Here is a 20957-nt window from a genome sequence, read left to right as displayed (position 1 = left end):
GGAGAAAACCCATCTCGGCCGCTTGTATCCATAGTTTCCCCACAGCAGCAGACGCACATTCATGACGTCCGCTGGCGCATCATAAACACGTCAGATAGTGAAAGTGCATTCGGATTCTCTAAAGCAGAGGTTCTCAATTGTTTTTCAGCCAAGGACCCCTTACAAGATAGAGAATACACCAAGGACCCCCTCATTCTGATTTGTGATTTTGGGCTATATAAATAAAAATGTACTTGATTTGACTTGTATGTCCCTTGGAATAATCTGACGTAGCCTATTTTTTACACTTCTATAGTCTTAGTTATGTGAAAGAACAACACAAGAGAAATGTATTAGAAAGATATTGGATATGTATTAAAAATATTTGCACCATCTCAACACAGAATACCCATAACACAATCAATCAATTAGCTGCAAGTAACACTGTACCTAAAGAAAATATCAAAGGGAAATCAAGAGAAAAGTGATCATTTGAATTGCATTTCAGAACATACACACACACACACACACACACACACACACACACACACACACACACACACACACACACACACACACACACACACACACACACACACATACACACACACACATACACACATACACACACACACACACACACACACACACACACACACACACACACACACACACAGGGGTTTAAAGTGGGCCGGAACGATCCAGAACAGCGTTCCGGCACCTTCGATTAATAAGTAAATAAATCTGATTGGCAGTTTCATACATAATAATGTCAAGCGAGTTCACAGGGCTGCCAACTCTCACACAATTGACATTTTTCACACGCTCTCAGCCACAAGTCCGTTTTCTCAAGCAGTGAAAAACAAATTCATAACTGATAATGTCATGGTGCGAAAAGAAGACACTTCTGCACATTGCGCAACAGCAGCACCATGACCATCTGAATAGCGAGAAATATACACAAATGTATTATATTGTAACTTATTCCCATGCATGTTGCTCAAAGTAATCAGTCTCACTTCTGCGTCTCTCCCTCTCCTCTCGCGCCATGCGCACCAGGCAGGAGTGAGAGTGAGTTACCATGGTTACGGGCAGGGGCGGACTGGGACTAAAATTCAGCCCTGGAAACTGACCCAGTCCGGCCACATGAAATGTCAAATGTTAGAAATCCGCTGTTTATTGTTTAAAGTTTTACGTCCGACTCGCTCCTTTTTCCCTCTCTGTGCACAGCTCCAGTTTGGGCATTGGCCTGTCATCAGATTTCATTTTGAGCTGCTTCCTGTAGCGGAAGTTTAGTAAAATTATTTTTGATGAAATACTCCAAATCTCCACCCTCCATAATTGCACTTGCTTCAGTTGCTTGCTACTTTTTAAGGGCAGTGATGACAGTTACAGTACGAACTGAAGTTGATGCGATTTGATTGGATTGTGAGGCATGACGTGCATCATCTGATTGGTCAATCCCTCAATTATTTTCACCAAGGGAAGCCAATTTCGGCTAGCCTCCTCTCGCAACAGAGTGCAATCTACTGTTTCACCATAACACCTAGAGGGGCGCTGTTTCACTCTTTGTAAAATACTCAATGATAATGGGGGAGAGACGGGCCGGCGGAATAATTACCGAAACTACACGAAGTGTTTTTATGTATTTATTAAAATTATAACTACAATCCAAAAAAACAGGGGAAGCCTGGCTTCCCTTGGCCTCCAGGAGAAAACGCCACTGAGTTCAAGAGATAATTCTCACCCACCTCTTGCTCTTGCCCTGCACGTGTGCCAGTTGAGCTGGTTCTTCCAGCAGCTCAACTCTGTCCCTCATCATGAACGCAGGAGGCTGGCTGTATATCTGAACTCACGCCCTCATCATTCTCTTCATCATCTTGCACTTGTTCTAAGCTGCTGCTGATAATGCTCGTAGCAGCGCTGCTGCCAAAAAGGTCTGTCAATTTGCGACATGTATATGCTTCACCTGCGAGTGACTTCATCTTTTTTGTTCTCGCCTTCTCGGCCCCACCTTTTTCTTTTCGTTTTCTTTGATTTGTATCCATGTTTTTTTATTCTTCCTGTCTGCCGCGGCGTCTAATCCCTTCTCTTCGTGTGGCCGGTCTTTTTTTCTTCTTCGTGTGTTGTTGACAGATAAGAACCACACAACTGCATTAGCGGCCGCTGTCGCCCGTCAGCGCAACTTAAATGATGCCGTCAAACAATTTTTTTTTTTAAAGGGTCGGCCGGCCGTCAACGGCCCTTGACGACCGGCCGTTCTGTGGTTCTCCAGATTATACAGATGGCCAGTCCGCCCCTGGTTACGGGGACGCTCTGTGTCTCTGTCGCTCTGAAACTTCTCGCGATTCCCAATAATACGTTTTTAGTAATATAACATAATTTTACAGTTTTGGTTAACATTATACAGGGTTAATGTTTCTTGATTAAATCCAAAGAGGGCAAGGTGGTGTAGACATGTAGGAAATGTGTTTTAAATTACAATTTTTCAAGCTCCGTGCTAGAGCTTTTTAGGTTCAGAACCAGTTCTTCGGTTTAGCTCTGGCTCTTTTCACACAGCCCAGAGTCCGACTGGTAATGCGTCGTTGCCTTATCGTTTGCGTCATCGTTTGCGTCATGACGTAACCGTTTTCGTGCCAGCTTCATAAAGCCAAACCGCGCGGATGAAATCAGTTGCATTAATTTCTTATGGCTCTATCTGCAGCTTTTCCGGAGTCATTTCTGTGGTTTAGTTATATTCTTATAAAAAAGTGTACTCGTGTCAATAAAGGTTTTTTTAAAACACAACTGCTTCCTAGGTCGGTCTTATTTCTTAAGGTGGACTGAACCATGAGTGTGGAGTAACGTTGTATCTTTCATTTAAATGAACTGTAACCTTCACCCAGGTATGTAACAGCTGTTCTCAAATGAACACGTGAAGTAAAGTTTAATATTTATAGTTTTATAGATTTATAATGAGTTATAATGAGAGGTGATCAACGTGAATGCTCAGGTTCCACCTTAACACGCAGACACGTTGCTTCACCATGAGCAGAAACCTTTATATATACAGTCTATGGCAGAAACACTGAAACTCTGAAACTCTGGTTAAGTTTCTCCATCGTTGTACAAACTGGATAAAACGCGGGCTTTTTGTTGTTGTTCAGGAGTTGATCTGTCTCTGCCCCTGCCCCCGCCTCGACGTAAGCGTGACGTATGTGGTGCTTTTGCTCTGGCCGGACAATTTTTTGGAGCTTGAAACAAACCGGATTCCGGAGCTAAGAGGCTGCTCCGCTGCGGTGTGAACAGGAAAACCCGGTGCTTTTCAAGCTCCAGCTCCGAACCGGCTCTGAAACACCGTCTGCTTTTTGCAGTACAGTAACTAAAGTAAGTTGGGACTAAGCATACCGGTAGTTTTCTGTGGACCTGTCTGTTTTTCATTTACTTCATTTGTAGCCGTAACCGGTCGTTTTAAAAATCTGTCCATCTTCGTAGTATGCTAGCCGTGTTATATATCTATGATGCTTGCAGCGGCGCTCTTTGACTGACGTAACAGTTATTGTTGTTTCCACGGTAACGCGCTTGATTTTTAAATGTATCTATTTGTTAGATTTGAACGTAATCTATGAAATATTTTAGATTAAAAAAAAAAAGATTATTTGTTGAAAAAAAAAAAAAATGAAAAAAAATGATATGATAATTTAAATTAATGAATCTGAAAACGTTTCACGGACCCCCTGGCAGAGTGCCACGGACCCCCGGGGGGTCGCGGACCCCACTTTGAGAACCACTGCTCTAAAGTACCGCAGTCTCAGTCCTTTTGAATTCTCCTATCCACTATCCCTTAACCCCGTGACGTTTCACTCAGAGGTCAAGGAATAGGAGATAGGGTTAGAATTTAGGAGCTGATTTTTGGATTATCGGAACGCAACCCCGGGTTGCGTTCGGATAGTTTAAAAATCAGCTCGTGTTTATGATGCGCCAGCGGACGTCATTGTGTGCGTCTGCTGCTGTGGGGAAACTATGGAAACTACAGTTTTCTATACAGCGGACTACAACATGGATGTTTAATAAGAACGAGGGACTACTGTAAACTCATCTAGAGACTCTGCACCGTGCTCTGATGCTGTTGTTTTATGCTTTATGAACGTGGACAACAGAGAAACATATTCTTCATGACCAAAGTTGGAATTGAAATAAAAAAGGAAAGTGAAACTTATGCTCGTCACCCTCTCCCTCCGGTCTACATTAATACAAAAAAATCCCAGTATGATTGTATGAACTATTAAAAGATCTTAAAATCAATACAAATGTATTTATTATAAACGTTAGTCTTTAACATCTATCACTGTGTACATCACCATTCAAACATCTTTTAAAAGTTGAACAAACCCCACACAGCTCAGTGAAATGTTGACTTTATTTGATCATTTCAGTAAAAACTAACGTTCATATTTCTCTTTTTGATTATAATACTGATGAACGTTCAAAACAAAGCACTTTGGCAACTTACCACATACGTTTTAAAAAGCTTAATAAGCACTGTAACTTTCATGATATTGTAGTGCCGAGAGATAGGGAGTCGGAGGCGGTGCAATGGAGGTACAAAGCTTGCTTTAATGAGCAGCAGAAATGTAGATGTTGTTGGGTCGCAGCCCGGGACGACAAGAGAGAGAGCCAGGAGGGCACACAACATATATAGATAACAACACATATATGTCCGTGTGGAAACAATAGCCCCAACTGTAGTTCCATGTATGAATTATGTCCCAGTGTATTAATAGGTGGTCCCCACACAAGCCCCCCCCAGAATTCAAACATGGCAAAAAAATCCTCGCGTCCGTGGAGGAAGCACCACAGGGGCCGAGGAGGGTGGGGCCGCAGGTGAGGACCGGGCCATGGAACGGGCCACGAAAGGGGGCCGCCAGGAGAGGGCAGGGGCCCCTAACGAGGGCGAGGGCACCCCACACCGGGGGCGGGCCGTCGTAAGGGGGCCGCAGTAGGTGTCGCGGAGAACCCAGCAGGAAAGAGCGCAACCCGGCCGCAGGCAGACGCACAACGGCGGTGGGCACGAAGTCCTCAGCAGGCGCTGAGGCATCCCCGGGAAGCAGGAGAGGCCAGACAGGGTCCCGGAGCGCGCCACCCATGGGCCGATGGAGCACGGGCGACGTCCGGAACTGTCGAGGCGAGAGGGGGTCCAGGAGTGCGCCACCCAGGCGCCGATGAACGTGAGTGGCGTCTGGATATCCCCGGAAGGCAGGATGAGGCCAGACAGGCTCAGGAGCGCGCCACCCACGGGCCGATGGCAGCATGGGCGACGTCCAAAAACCGTCGAGGCGAGACGGGGTCCAGGAGTGCACCACCCAGGCGTCGATGAAAACGTGAGTGGCGTCTGGAACCGCCGTGGAGGTGGTTGAAAATGTGAGAGTGTTCCACATGAGGTTCAACCGGCTGGTCGAACCTCCTCTTCGGCACCAGAAAGAAGAAAAAAAAAGGATCGATAGCCGTTAGCAGCTAGCTGGCAGCCATCGGTAGCTGCTAGCCGTAGCCGTTAGCTAACGTGGGTTAGCTGCTAGTCGTCGATAGCTAGCGCAGCCTGGACTTGCAGCCGCACGCCCCGAAGAAACAACCCCGCGTGGAAGGAGTCTGGTTCTCTCCCCTACCCAGCAGGTGTCTCCGTGTAGATGGAAGGCCCGCTGTCCTCCAGTGTCGAGACGATGCGGGAATGGCGAGTGACGTCCTCAGCCATTCCGCGGGGGGCGCACCGAGCCTCAGTCCGTGTGCCCATGGCAGCCACGGACGTCTCGAACAATCTCTGGCATAACGAGAAAAACAGCGCTTTTCGCCATGTTCGGGTCCGTCTCGGAAACTTCACGAGACGTTGTCAGGGTCACCAATGTAGTGCCGAGAGATAGGGAGTCGGAGGCGGTGCAATGGAGGTACAAAGCTTGCTTTAATGAGCAGCAGAAATGTAGATGTTGTTGGGTCGCAGCCCGGGACGACAAGAGAGAGAGCCAGGAGGGCACACAACATATATAGATAACAACACATATATGTCCGTGTGGAAACAATAGCCCCAACTGTAGTTCCATGTATGAATTATGTCCCAGTGTATTAATAGGTGGTCACCACAATATCATGTATCCGTCATAATCGATTGTTTCCGTGAACGGCTGACTGTGTGTGACGTCAAATGCTGCGGCTGCAAGGCATTGTGGGGCAGCATTTTCTCCTCTCCTTTCGGTTAGGGAGGTCCAGTGGTTCCTAAGCTAAAGGAGGTAAAGGAAGTTTGAAACCTCCTTTCCTATCATTCTAGAGAATTCAAACGGCACTTATCATGGCTGCCACTGAGGGACTTCCGGGTCATTTCACTCCGTTAGGAAGGTTCCTAAGCTAAATGGACTATTCGACTGCAGCCCCGGGCTGCTTCTCAGGTCGATTAAATGAAATCCTTGCTTCCCTCACTTGCGTCGTTTCCCTGTGACTAGTCCCTCCTACCAAGGAAGCATGGAGGGACGCAAGGAAACCACGAGAAGCAGGGAAATGAGTTTTAAGAGCAATGGGACGTCCTTTCCTCCGGAGCGTCACGTGAAGCGACATCCGTTTGTGATGACGCTGCACAGCTGATCGTCTGACAGCAGCTCTGTCCCCGTTATTTCCACACCCCCCCCCGCCTCTGTTAGTACACATTTACTGACACAAACATTTGTATCATCTGTTGTAGATCCCAATAAATAAAATAAAATAAGAACTCATTCTCAAAAAAGATAAACGCCATTCTTAAAATGTATAAACGAACAATAGTTTGATTAATATTGATTAGAGGGCACAAAAGAAATAAAATAATTGAGAGAAGAAAAAGAGATATGTTATCTATCAAAACCCAGTTATATTAACATTCATTGGATTGCACACTTTGTTTGTTTGTTTGTTTGGATATGTAGCACATTAACATTTTAATAGCACTTAATGACTGACTGAATGGAAATGACAATAAATGAAAATGTAAAACGAAAAAAGCGATCATGAAAATGTTTCCAACAAATGAATAAAATGATTTTTGACCACTTTGTTGTTCAGATATATCACATATTTGTAACTAAATGATACATGAATTGAAACAAAACACGGTATATAAACTGAGGAGTGACTCCCGTGAGGTTCATGTATTTTCTTCACTCTGCCTCTCATGTCAAGAAGCATGAGATCAGTGCATGCACTGCATCGTCCAATCAGTGAGCGATACACAGTAAGGGGGCGGGGCGAGTATCTGAGGATTTCATCGGAGGATGGTCTGGTGGTTCCTCGATTATCGCTCCTCCATTATCGCTCCTCGATCCTCGGTCCTCCGGCCAGAAATAAGAGCCATGGGACGGTACTCAAGATGGAGCAGGCAAATCAACTTCCGGTGAGACCGAGGACCGAGGAGCGAGGAAATGAAAATAGTCGACCTGAGAAGCAGCCCCGGTCTCTAGTCTCAACGCTGTGTGTCCGTCAGTAGTTCCAGCAAACATCCACTGATAAATTGCGATGTTAACAACCTCATGATAACCTCATTTAAAAAAAAAAATTAGGATCATACCTGTGTTTAGTCTAGAAAAAGGTAAAATGTGTGCATTTTATTTATAAAGTTGTGTATATTTACAGACTGTTGCAAAAAATAAGAAGCTTATAAAAATCAGGTTTAAAACTAAAAGACCTTTACAAAAAAGTAACACAATTAAGATGTTTGGAGTTTTATTTGAGTATTAATTTACATTTGTTGTCTAAGAGATGCTGATTTGAAACCGTTGTTACATACAGTTACGGCATTTCCTGTTTCTGCCGGAGAGAGGGGAGTTTGTCCCAAAGCTTGCCGCTGTATTTACTCTCTCCATCTGACAGGAGGGAGCCTCATTGAGCTGCGAGTGTCACTCCATGGAGTTCACTCCAACATGGAGGGGAAGTGTGTAGGGGTAGGGTGTAGAGCGTGGTTTGGGATTGGGCCTAAGTGCTGGGAACTAAGTACGACAAAGTACTTGGTGTAAAAGCGGCTAATATGGTTCAGAATGTAGAGACTGAAGTTGACTACAATTGATTTATGTTGGGTCTTTATGCCACCTAGAGGCCAACTGGGATTTTGAACATGACACAGATGATAAAAGCTTCTATAAGATACTCAAATGAGCTCCAAGGTTAAGCAAAATTACAAATTGAAAGAGAAGTTAGACAATCCTTGCTTTCTTGCAGGACCATCGGGGAGATAACACCCACCGGGTGTGCTCATATTACACATGCTCTTCTTCCTACACATTCTGAGTGGAGGCTTTTCATTCTCCCAAGACAACAACCAGCCTACTTTCACTCGCCTACAATACACAACACTAATGATCTTTCTAAAATGCCCAAATGATTGTTTTTTTAAATGTTTAATTATTGTAAATGAGGTATGCTTTGAATCCATATGTTCATCTCTGTCCTAGTCTAACAACTCTGACATTCTATTTTCACAGATCCTCCACTCACAACCTAAAAGAACACAAACAGGACCATATACGTTACTCTAAATGTTAATTATGATATAAAAACTATACAGAAACCTATTCCAATATGTTGTTATGTTCATGTTCACTTCATATACAGGCATAGCAAATATACCTAAAACAGCTTTACAACACTTATATCAGTCTGGCAATGGCTTTCATGCACAAGGGAAAATAGAACCAATTGTTTGAGTACATTTTTTCTTTACTCAGTTCTCAAGACTTCAAAATGTGGTAACAATAGCATACATAATACAAAAGTAATGTTAAAATGCATGGCATTATCCAAACATATCATTTTTAGAATCTATACAAATATAGTTTCAGCTAGCTCAAATGTATGAAAGGAGAAGGGAGAAAATGAAGAATCCTATGTGGTGATCGACACATATTAAAGCTGTATTATGTCACAGTTTGAAGGTGAAGAAGATTACTGTGAGAATGTATTTCCTGACAAAATGCTGTGACATTTTCAAAGCTTTCAAGCATTTGCACTTATTCCATGACTTTTCCAATACTGGGTAATGAGATTAAAAAAATGCCATCACTTTCCTGGTTTGTCTTTTATCCTATAAACCCTGTTTGTTGGAACATCAACTCACCAATCAGTATCATATTTTATGGCATATTTTTCAATCATATGCGTTTCCTGAGTGAGATCTCAGTACAAGCTAAGGATTACTTTGTATAATTAATCTGTATACGCTGTAAACACCAAGTACATATATGTAAAATCTAACAATGTAATGTATTTAGTCATCTCATTTTTTAAAGTAAGCCTAGAAAACTAAAGTTAGTTTTAGGATCTGTCAATTATACAGTATAATTTGAAAATAATCAAATTGAATACATTGTATTTGAGTAAAATAAAAACAAAGTCCACTGTATTGTTACATGACAAGCCTCATTTTATTGTCTTTATTGGATGAAAACAGAAACTGTGTGTACAGAATGGTAGTCACATGCAATACAAAAATATGAATTTTTACAATAACATAAAAAAACATGTAGGCCCATTCTAAAAAAAATGTACAGCTTTTAAACAGTATTATATACATGAAAAAAATATAAATATATTTACATCTGTAGTAGCCATAGCAGTACCTATTCCAAAACATTGTGATGTATTTTACATATAAAATGTTTTTACAAATATTAGAAGAAACATGTTCATTTGCTGTACATTAAATAATGTATTTACATTACATACCATTGGATTTGCAACACAACATTTAATGCAGTCTTCCACAAAATCACCCCTACGGAATTCAACACAATAAGCTCACCTTAGTCACACTTGCACGCACACACAGAGACACACACACCAAATAAATTCCAGCACGCGACCTGAAGCCTGCAATCACAAAGAGCATACACAAACGCGCACAAGAGGCATGTTCTGGGAAGATAATAGGACACTTCAGCGCCAGGTTCCTGATTCATTTTTCCCTTTTTGCGCAGAGAATGAAATCACTCAACTTCTTGAAGAAGGATCTTTCTTAAGTCATATTTGTATAAGGTGCACTTTACACTTCAATGGATGATATTAATAAAAAAGTCATTTATCACAAAAAGCCAGCATTATTCTATTCCCATGTGGATTAGGAATTATGAAAGGAATATTTCCCTTGTGTCTTTTCATTTCCGGAAACAGAATTCCTCATCAGTGCCCCGTTTTCAAATGCATCCAAATAACAGTGAATTTACCAGGTTATACTCCAAAAATGACAACATACAAGTGAGCATATCACACTGTCCAACTCTCTGAGACCCTTTTGAAGATAAAAAAAGAAAAGGAAGCACTTTTCATGATGCCCATGTCCTTAATGCATTATAAACATACTTGTAATACCTTAAAAACTGCTTATACCACTATATACACATAGTTATAAGTTCATAAATATACAAAAACATTATTTTTAACAACAAATATCACTTAAAATAAAACATTTCATAATGACTTCTAAGGTCAAGTTTCATAATAATTAATAATTTCTGGTCACTTGGACATTTTAGATTATGTTTCCAGCTGGGTTCGGTTGTTTGTTTGCCTGACAGCAAAACTACAGAGAAACAACAAGCCTGATTGTCACAACATCTTGTTAAAGGTTATAGAGATAACCACAAAGCGATATTTAACTGAAAATACTAGGGACATTTTTACTCAGAATTTTTCTTCCACACTTGCCCCTGCTAACATCTCAGTAAATGAGCTAGTAGATCATTTTAATTCAAAAATTCAAAATGTTATAGATGCCATTGCTCCAACTAAGGTAAAGGAAGTGACTGGGAAGAAAATATCTCCATGGAGAAAGGCCATGACCGTGTGAGCAGAAAAAAGAGTGTCGAAAAGCTGAACGTAGGTGGCGAAAAACAAATCTCCAGGTTCACTTTGAAATCTATAAAGAGAGACTTGGCCTTTATAATTTGGAATTAAAAAACGCACAACAGTCTTTCTTCTCTGACATCATTACCAAAAACAAAAACAATGCACGTGCCTTGTTTGCTACCGTTGACAGACTAACTGTCAGTAGCCTCTGAATTTCTATCCACCAGGGCATGCAATGATTTTGTCTCCTTCACTGACAAAATTCAGAAAATTAGACAAGCAGTCAGTGCCTCTGCATCAGGAACAGCAAATGTGTTGTCCCTATGTCCACCTAATATCAATTCAAAACCATGACACAATTCCATCAGATTAATGATAAAAACCTAGAGGACATTATTCAACTTCTGAAATCCTCCTCCTGCTGCCTTGATATTATTCCAACAGGATTTTTCAAAGATGTTTTTCGTTGCATGGCCTCAGATCTACTTCATATAGTAAACAAATCTCTTCACTCAGGTATTTTTCCACAGGCCCTGAAAACTGCAGTCATTAAACCGCTCTTAAAAAAGAATAATCTAGATGCTTCAGTAATGAACAATTACAGGCCCATATCAAACCTCCCATTTCTAGGTAAAATCATTGAAAAAGTTGTTTTTCAACAGTTGAGTAATTTCTTGCATTTAAATAGCTGTTTTGATGTGTTCCAGTCAGGCTTTCGTCCAAATCACAGCACTGAGACTGCTCTTGTAAAGGTCTTCAATGACATCCACTTAAACACAGACAGTGGCAGAACTTCAGTGTTAGTATTATTAGATCTCAGTGCTGCGTTTGACACTGTTGACCACAGCATATTATTAGACCGACTGGAAAACTGGGTGGGACTTTCGGAAACAGTTCTGAATTGGTTTGAATCCTACTTAAAGGACAGAAACAACTTTGTTTCTATAGGTAAATACACATCTGAGTTGACAAATATGACATGTGGGGTACCTCAAGGCTCCATCTTGGGGCCTCTTCTCTTTAACATCTACATGCTACCACTGGCTCAGATAATGAAAAACAACAAAATAAGTTACCATAGCTATGCAGATGACACACAAATGTACGTAACAATTTCACCAGGTGCTCCAATTCAAACACTGAGTAAGTGCATTGAACAAATCAATGACTGGATGTGTCAGAACTTTCTCCAATTAAACAGATAAAACTGAGGTAATGGTTTTTGGAGCCAAGTCAGAACGTATAAAAGTTAGCGCTGAGCTTCAGTCTGCAATGTTCAAAACAACAGATAAAGCCAGAAATCTAGGTGTAGTCATGGACTCTGACCTGAGTTTCAACAGTCACATTAAAACAGTTACTAAATCAGCCTACTATCACCTAAAGAATATATCTAGGCTTCCTGTGTGTCAAAGAATATATTTCAAAAATACTGCTGCTGGTTTATAAAGCTTTGAATGGTTTAGGCCCAAAATACATTTCTGACCTCCTGCTAAATTATGAACCATCCAGATCTCTCAGGTCTTCAGGGACTGGTCAGCTTTCTGTCCCCAGAGTCAGAACTAAACATGGAAAAACAGCATTTAGTTATTATGCTCCAAATATCTGGAACAAACTCCCAGAAACCTGCAGGTCCGCTGCAACTCTGACTACTTTTAAATCCAGACTAAAGACTTTTCTTTTTGCCGCTGCTTTTAATTGAACTATTCACATCTTAGACTGCACTGTAACTTTTATCCATGTATTTTTTTCTTTTAATTATTATTTTTTTCTTTTTAATGTTTATTTTATTATCTTTTCTTCTAAGGATAGAGGGTGTCATTTTTCTCATACTGATATTCTGAACAATCTGTGCTGTTGTATTTGCTGTAAAGTGTCTCTACTGTAGGCTACTTTTATTATATGTACAGCACTTTGGCTCGACCAAAAATCGTTTATAAATGTGCTATATAAATAAAACTTGATTTGATTTAATGACTGATTTTAAATGCCATTTTCTTAATGTCTTTCGTTTTTTGTAAAGCACTTTGAATTGCCTTGTGTTGAAAGGTGCTATATAAATAAACGTGCCTTGCCTTGCCTAGAGAGGTGAAGTCCCTCCCTTTCCGGGGGAGCTCCATGGGATCTTATTTCGGAAAAAGTATGTATTGAAGTCAATGGAGAGAGAAAGATTATCTTTCGATCCCGTTTGAATTGTGCCACGAATTACACATATGATGTTTGTCAATTTAAAAAATAATAATGACCATATCTATAGATCTTAATAATTTAGTTTTTGGGAGAAGGGGTGGGATTAAATAAGTGTAAACTTCTTCCCACCCCTTTTCAGATGTGTAATTAAGTAGAGTAATATTTTTGTATATCAATTTGACACTGCTTATTTTTTGTATTGTATAATAATTCTCATGTTACATTTTTGTATTATTGTTTTACACATTCTAAATAAATCTGATCAAATAAAAAAAATCAAAATCACATTCTAATGCATTATCAACAATTATAATGCATTATAAAAAGATTAATATTCCTTATAACATTTTTTAAATGTATTACAAAGTATAATAGATATAATACACTGGTACAAAAACACAATCAGCGAGAAACAATTATGTAACGTATTGCTGATACATGACCTTCTAAGTCATTAAAAAATGCTTTACATGTTAATACTATTGTTATAAAGCATTACGGAAATCTACAAGTGCTTAAAACTATAATTAAACAGTGATTTAAGCAGCTTGTAACAAATTGGAAGTATGTTTATAATGCATCGTAGAAGTGGCACAGTAAAAAGTGTTACCAAAGAAAACACTGCAAATATGATTATTCCAAACCGAACAAAACAACAAAAAGAGTTATTTTTTGCTCCTGTTGACAAAGTGCGTATTGTGGTTATGTCCTCATTGGCTGGTGACGGTCTCAGCACAACCAATAAAAAGTGAGATAGAGAGGCTTTGAGAACATCACTCAGCCTGCACGTGTAAACCCCTCGAGGGGGGGAAACACTGATAAATTAAGTGGTCCATTTTATAGTAGGCTCCTTTTAATTTTGCGTGCGTGTGTGTGTGTGTGTGTGTGTGTGTTTCAGAGGGTAAAAGGAGGCCATGTGAGAACAACCACATCACAGCAGCACAGAGAAGGTGAGCAGGCACAGCAGTCAGTCAGCACAGACACCACAAGCCAGTTATTCAGAGTCCCGGAACAACATCATAGAACAAAGAGATATTAGACGAAAGAAGGGGGGAGGGAAAGCGTGAAGGACAACAGCTGTCCCCCCCCCCTCCCCCGTCCACCACACCTCGCTCCACCGGTCCTCTCTTCCCCCCCGACGAGAAAAAAACGGTTAGACATGGAAGATCAGACTGCGGGTTAGTGGAAAGCGGAGTCTGTTTTCAGGCAATGCTTTAATCAATCCTGTAAGAGTTAAGGATACAGGAGCATGCAAGGCAGACCCAGGCTTTGTTTTGCATTGCTTATGTTTCAGGGTGACTGCTACAACCTGGAGAAGAAAAGAGAAATAAAAAAATTAAAAGAGAGAGAATAAAATAATAAAAGAGAGAAAAGAGCAAAGGGAAACACAACGTTAGACGGTTAGTGAAAGTGATACAGTGCAGAAAGCATCATTGTAAAGCAGCAGGATATTACATACACAGATTAGTTAAGGGATTATACTTCGTGAAAAGCTAGCTGTTACAGTTTTTTAAAGATTCACTTCATCATTTTATGAAGATTTAAGTTAAGTAGTTTGTATTTCTCTTAAGGGGACACTACCAGTAAATAACATTTTTACATTCAAGTTTACTGAAGTTTTAAATATTGAAATGACCTATTATCTTGTGTTTATATGTTTATATGTTCACATTTTCATGCTTTTCCAGAACAGAAATATAATCACAAGATGTTCAAAAAGCTGGTTTCATTTGACTAACATCTTAGAGTCAAAATATTTCCATAAAAATGTGTTTTTGGATGTTTTCTTTCCACAAAAGAATACGTTATGCAACTACAATAACCCAATATTGACCAGTGCATGAAAAGCTATATTTATTTTCACATCGCAAAGAAAACAAGCTTGTATTTCTCCCATCATACAGCTAATCAAAACTGACATTTAACTAGGATTGATAGTGAAGCCTTGACTGCTGGTTTTAAAAATGTTTTGAAAATGGTAGACTCGAAGTAGAAAATGATTAGCGGTTTGTGAGAAATCAAATCATAAATAAGAAGTGGAAAACCAGTGGGAAACATGATGTAAAGTTGTAAATGAATGCGTACATTAAAGTGAAATAGCTGGTGCAGCAAATTACAGGATTAACACACACATATGATGACAACATGTGAGAAATAATAATACAACACTTTTCCCTCAAGTGACAATAATCAGGAGTCTTGTGTGACAGTGAATAAATCAAACTTTACAATTCACATTGACATATTTAAACCACAATGTTCACATTCCATTAGAGAGCGAGGTTAAAAAGGAATTATAAATTATTTCAAACCTATGTAACTGATGTTATTTACCAAATAAGACTGTGTAACCCTAACCCAGGGGTCGGCAACCCGCGGCCCACGAGCCGCATGCGGCCCTTTAAGCCCTCTGCTCTGGCTCCCTTGAGCTTAGACAAAAATAAGAAGGAAATAAAATAAAAGTATTTGTAGGACTATTTATATTTTGTTGCATGGTTGAAAATGTTTCGTATCTTGTATTTTGAGGTGATACTGTGACACATAAATAAAAAACAAAAAGGTCAACTAAAATATGCGTCACATCCTGCTACGGTCCCGCGCGAGCGCCTTTTCTTGGAGGCGAATAACCTGACCCCCGGCTCGATGAGCGAACTATGGATAAATCAAAGAAAAGTACCGGAGGAACACAGGATTTAATTCTGTGTGGATAGAGTTATCTGCTTTCACAGAAAGCGATGCTGGTTTACCGGTATGTTTGATATGTAGAGAGAAGTTGTTAAAGGTGCTGCAGCCTTTACGTATCGAGGAACAACAAGGGAGAGGAAGACAGCTGACGATCTTCAGTCATAATTCAATGGGGTATGTAATTTGTTCAGAAAACACTTGTTATATTCCATGGAATGCTCTTAATGTCCTGATAGCAATGAATATATTAAATGCTTTGACAATAAATACATACAAAAATGTATCTCTGGAAGCCGTAGCGCTGTAAAAAGCACGACCAATCATCTGAGCCGGCTCAGTGATGAGCTGGATGTAACTGGATGGCCTACCTGCCTGTCAGCCTTCCATCTTGGCACAAACTCATCTCGTGCCCTCATTGGTCATGTGCGCGTTCGTGTGTGCTGGAGGAGGGACTCTGTAAGAAAGTCTGAAGGAAGAGGCATATTTTTTCCGGTTGTGTATTTTCAAATTCTAGCGCACTCGAGCTGGTTTCTCCATTCTTACCTACCCTACCTTTAACTCTTTTTAGGGTGCAGCTATATGTTTTATTTATTTCAAAGTGGGCCCATTTTAATAATATTGTTTTCCCTTCAAATGTGCAGAGGATTCCCCAAGTGCTGTGTTTAATTTATTTTAAAGTAGGCCTGTGTATTATTTGTAATTCTCCTTATAAGAGTTCTTTGTTTCTTATTAGAGGTTAACAGTTTTATATCATGTAATAAATAGCCTAATAAATGCAAAAAAACTGTAGTTTTTGTCTGATATAACAATAAAAAACTATGAAATACGTTTTGCGGCTCCAGACAAAAAAATGTTTTGGAAAAAGGAGCAAAATGGCTCTTTTGGTCAAAAAGGTTGCAGACCCCTGCCCTAACCGTTAACCCTAAAGCTCATCACTGAGGAGCCGATGTACCACAAGCAAACAGAAGATATACGAATATGTGAGATATATTTTCTGGTTTCACACTTCTAGTCTCTTCTCATCGTCCTTAATTGTTGGATACGTACTCTGCAGACTTCCAGAAGTGTCCGGGGTGTGAGAGCCGGCGGTTGAGTTTGGGCAGCTTCTCCAGCATGTCGGCCAGCTGGGTGAAGGGGGGGCGGTCCCTCAGGTCGTACGCCCAGCAGGCAGACAGGATCTCCTGAGACACAGAACACTTTGAGAAGATGCCCCCGCTGAAGGACACACACACTCTGTGGCTCTGGACCATACCATATGATACCATGATACTTTATTTTCAGACCAAGTCTGACATTCAGATAGAAACCTTATATGCAACGTCAACAAGGACAAATTATTAGACTGGAAACCCAGAAACAGATCTATAACGGAACATTACAATCACTAAAAACAACATGTTAAGATAAGGTACTGGTGAACAATAGAGTGCTTCAGTCTAACTTGATTAAATCGTGGGACCCTGTATCTCCGATTTGATGGCAATAAGTCATATGAACTATTTAGGACATGGGTGGGGTCAGAGACAATATGTGGGCAAGCCTTGGTAAATTATAATGTTAGGTTGATTCATACTAGATCATAAGTGATGATACATTGATTGACGTTTAAATGCATGTGTTAAGATGCTTCTATAACAAAAATGTATATATTACCCCTTTTTTCTTTCCTTTTTACACATTGAAGTGACTTCTCCCATTATTATTTTCAATGTAAAGTTGGTACGGTTTTGTTTTGCACCAATTTAAAAAATAAAATACATTTAAAAAAGTAGAATTTCCACCTAATGGTTGTATGCCTCGGACCAGTCAATTTGAATTACATATATCCATGTCTGTTTAAAATGTCATCACTTGATCATTTGAACCTATTAGACATGTGTGTGAATTGTGTTTGCAATAAGAGAATGAATGATTGAGTTATTACGTGTTTTGTGACCGGTCACCGTGACTTTGACCTTTGAAAATGTTATCTGTTTAAGTTGAACATTTTGCCAAATTTAAAAGGAATCCCCTTCCAAAAACAGATGATGATGATCTTAAACGTTTTTACAACATCCACATCTTTCTGTATCACCAGAGCAGAGACTGATATAAGCAGAATAATCATGAACCTGTCTCAGTGTCACAGTTTGTGTTTGTACTCACAGAGACCTCCTTGCCGAAGCTAATTTCCGCCAGGACCTTCTTAATGCCCTCTCCGCTGCCCACCTGCCAGATGGTAGCTTCCACATGCTGGTTGGTGATTGGCCAGTCCCTTGCTTGAAGCTCGTACCAAATGGTGCTGAAAGGAGGGAGGGGGGAAATGAAGAAGAATGATTCATCTGTCCCGTAAGCTCTCAGACAGACGCAGGTGTGACAGGAGTGTGCAGAACTCACCCAAAGGCGTACACATCTGCCGAGGTGGAAAAAGGAAGTTGGTCCTCGTTGTTACCCGGGCTCATCCTGCGCACAATCTCCGGGGCGAGGTAACAAATCCAGCCATGTGGAAGTTTGAGTTTGTTCTCACGCCTGGAAAAAAAACGGGGGGAAAATGGGTACACATTTGTCAGAAACAAATCAAATGGAGTGGAAAATCTGATCATTAACTAGGGTGGAAAATACATTAACTAAATGTAGTCCACCTCCAATTCCTGTGTACAAAAGCTATTCATGAAGCAAAGGGAGTGTTTCTTTTCTTCTCCAATTTTACAATCAAGAGAAAAAGAGTAGCTTTCAAGTGAACTGCCTGCAGGACTCAGGAATCATTACAAATCACTGCATCTCTCCAGGTAATGGCAAGAGCTCTCTGTGTCACTTTGTGTTTTTAAGGCCTCTAGAGTTTCTTACCTCCCCTCCTGAACCACTCCAGAGATCCCAAACAGCCCGAAGTCAGTGATTATGACTTTATTGGTGTCATGAAAAACGTTCTTCGACTTCAAGTCTTTGTGAACAATGCCTTTAGCGTGCAGATAGCCCATTCCCTGCGTTGGAAGACAAACGACCGTTATAAATTATTATAGTCCTATTTTTCTGCGGAATGGCTTTTTAATGCCGACAACTTGCTCTTTTAAAATGAAACATAAACCATACATCAATCGGCAATTTAACATATTTGGCTTTATATACGGATTTCCTGTTTCTTAGAATGAAAATATATAGCTGCTTGTGGACATCAAATGTGGCTTTGACATTTGTTGTGCTTGAATTATTACAAATGCATCAATATGTGTTCTGATAATAGATATAGAAGAAACATTACCTTTACAATCTCCTGAGCAATTTGTCTGGTCTTATTAATATCCAAAGTGTTTTTAGTGTCTCGAACAACTGAATACAGTGTTCTCCCTTTGCAGAAACTGTGGGAAAAGAAGAAGAAAATATTCAATTTAAAATAAGAAACGTTTATTTGGTAGGGGTAAAATCACAATACAATATTAGATCAGTTATTTGGACAATGATATAATATTTGCCTATATCACAATATTTACCCTAATATACTAATTAAATAGCTAAAAAGAGCATAACGTGTTTGTTGTAAAATGATCAGATTGTATTTCTTCTCTGTAAGCTGTACTGTTCTGTAGACTAATACTTTAAGTGTGAATATATACTCCTACTGCCTGAATGTGCTTTATGGTTTTCACTTTCTTTGGTCCTTTAGTAGTGTGTGAGCTTAACTGTGTAGTAAACTAAAACTGATCATTTTCTATCAGCTCAGATTTTATTTCTGCTTTTTTAAACTGTAGTACGTGCTCATGTGTTTCAGTGTTGGTGTAGGCTACTGCCTGAATGTACTTCATGAAAGGCAGGATTTCCTATAAATACAATTATTTCTGATCCTAAATATCTTGGTTTCTTCTTTTCTAGGGTTACATTTTTCTGTTACATAATACATTTCAACATCTTATAGATATTTATTTTCTCTTGTATCTATTTGCATTTTATATTGAGGTAATCCAAAAGTTTTCAGGTCACATTACTTTTTGAATTGATACTCAGATTAGGTTACTGATTACATTTTTTTTTACAACCCCCCCAACCTTGCAGACAGCATCAGACAGTACTTACATTAAACACACCAGTTGCATTTATATCAACTCTAGTATTAAAGGCCACATACAGTATCTCATGTGTAAGCATTTTTAGGGAAGGAAGTGCACTTTTAAGACAGATGCTCCCATGTTCAAAATAAAAGTGAGTTTTAAAGATGAGGATAGGCAACAATGATATTAGGTCGTTGGACTTGGAATCAATCCATATTGATACCAAGCTCTTGGGTTAAAATCATCTTAGAGGTGCGTTCGATGTTCCTGCTCTCACCTCGTGATGATGGCCAGGTGGGGGGGGGCCATGCAGGCCCCCATGAAGAGGACCACGTTCTCGTGCCGGGTCTGTCTGTAGTTCATCACCTCCTTCTTGAAGAGCTTCAGATGGTCCTGGTTGTTCCCGTCGATCTCCAGCAGCCGGATGGCCACCTCTCCGTGCCACCGCCCTTTGTGCACTTTGCCCCAGCGGCCCTGAACAACACAGCATGTTAGAGCCACTATTTGGTTTTTATAAGAAAGGCCACCTAATCGTGAGGTCTATAGTCAACAGAGTATAAAAGACTACAATTCCCACGGAGCCTCATCTAAAAGTGACAGAGATGGGCAACCTGTTAGAAAGACGCCGTAGAGGCACAGTTTTTAAACCGTTCAATTACCCTTTAAAGGTCCCCTATTGTACTGTTTTCATCAATATGTTATAGGTCTCAGATATATACAGAACATGTCTCTTAAGTGTTTGGCTCCAAATACCAAACAGATCATTGCAGCATCCCATAATCCCCTCTGTTTCAGCCCTGTTTCAAAAGAGCTGATTCTCTGTCTGTTACTTTTGATGAAAATAAGGAGCCCCTCCCCACGCCCCTCTGAGAGAGATTTGTTTAAAAAGAACACAAAGGTGCTCTCGGAGGAGATTCAGGTAATAAGGGGGTGGGGGTGGTTACCTTGGTTGGTTATTGGCTAATGGTTACACAAGCCAAAAAATCGCTATGACATCATAAAGTGGCCAAAATCTGATCAGCTCCTTTTCAGACAGGTTTTTATATAGATGGATCAGGACAAAAAGAGAGAGAATCTTTTTTCCTGAAACTTTCAGAATGTCTTTACACAGAGGGGACACATGTTTATGTATCAGGGATGCAGAAAAAAAGAAATAACTATTCGAAGGAGAAAAAAAAAAGCTTAATATACCATCTGACAAAGGCCTGTGCTATAATGCTTCAATTAACTGGCTATTCTTTATAATATACTCAG

The 20957-nt window shown here is 40.1% G+C and overlaps 1 protein-coding gene across 3 annotated transcripts in view; it reads right to left on the bottom strand.

Annotated features, from left to right (window-relative positions):
* Nucleotides 1-13028: 13028 nt before the first annotated feature.
* The window catches only part of LOC117552967 (kinase suppressor of Ras 1-like), a 45434-nt gene continuing 37505 nt past the window's right edge, over nucleotides 13029-20957 (bottom strand). For 2 of the 3 annotated variants that reach the window (XM_034226696.1, XM_034226698.1), the window contains 6 exons: nucleotides 19981-20177; nucleotides 18920-19016; nucleotides 18508-18641; nucleotides 18058-18189; nucleotides 17827-17962; nucleotides 16476-16862 (listed from right to left, as the gene is read on the bottom strand). In XM_034226696.1, coding sequence (XP_034082587.1) covers nucleotides 16710-16862; nucleotides 17827-17962; nucleotides 18058-18189; nucleotides 18508-18641; nucleotides 18920-19016; nucleotides 19981-20177 — 849 coding nt within the window. In that variant the 3' untranslated portion in view covers nucleotides 16476-16709. Of the gene's footprint in view, nucleotides 14306-16475; nucleotides 16863-17826; nucleotides 17963-18057; nucleotides 18190-18507; nucleotides 18642-18919; nucleotides 19017-19980; nucleotides 20178-20957 lie in introns of those variants that run through there. The other variant, XM_034226697.1, reaches the window with a different exon arrangement.

This window comes from Gymnodraco acuticeps, unplaced genomic scaffold (assembly GCF_902827175.1).
Source record: "Gymnodraco acuticeps unplaced genomic scaffold, fGymAcu1.1, whole genome shotgun sequence".
NCBI lineage: Eukaryota > Metazoa > Chordata > Actinopteri > Perciformes > Bathydraconidae > Gymnodraco > Gymnodraco acuticeps.
Note: the sequence above shows the minus strand (reverse complement) of the source record. Positions and strands in the feature narration are given on the sequence as shown.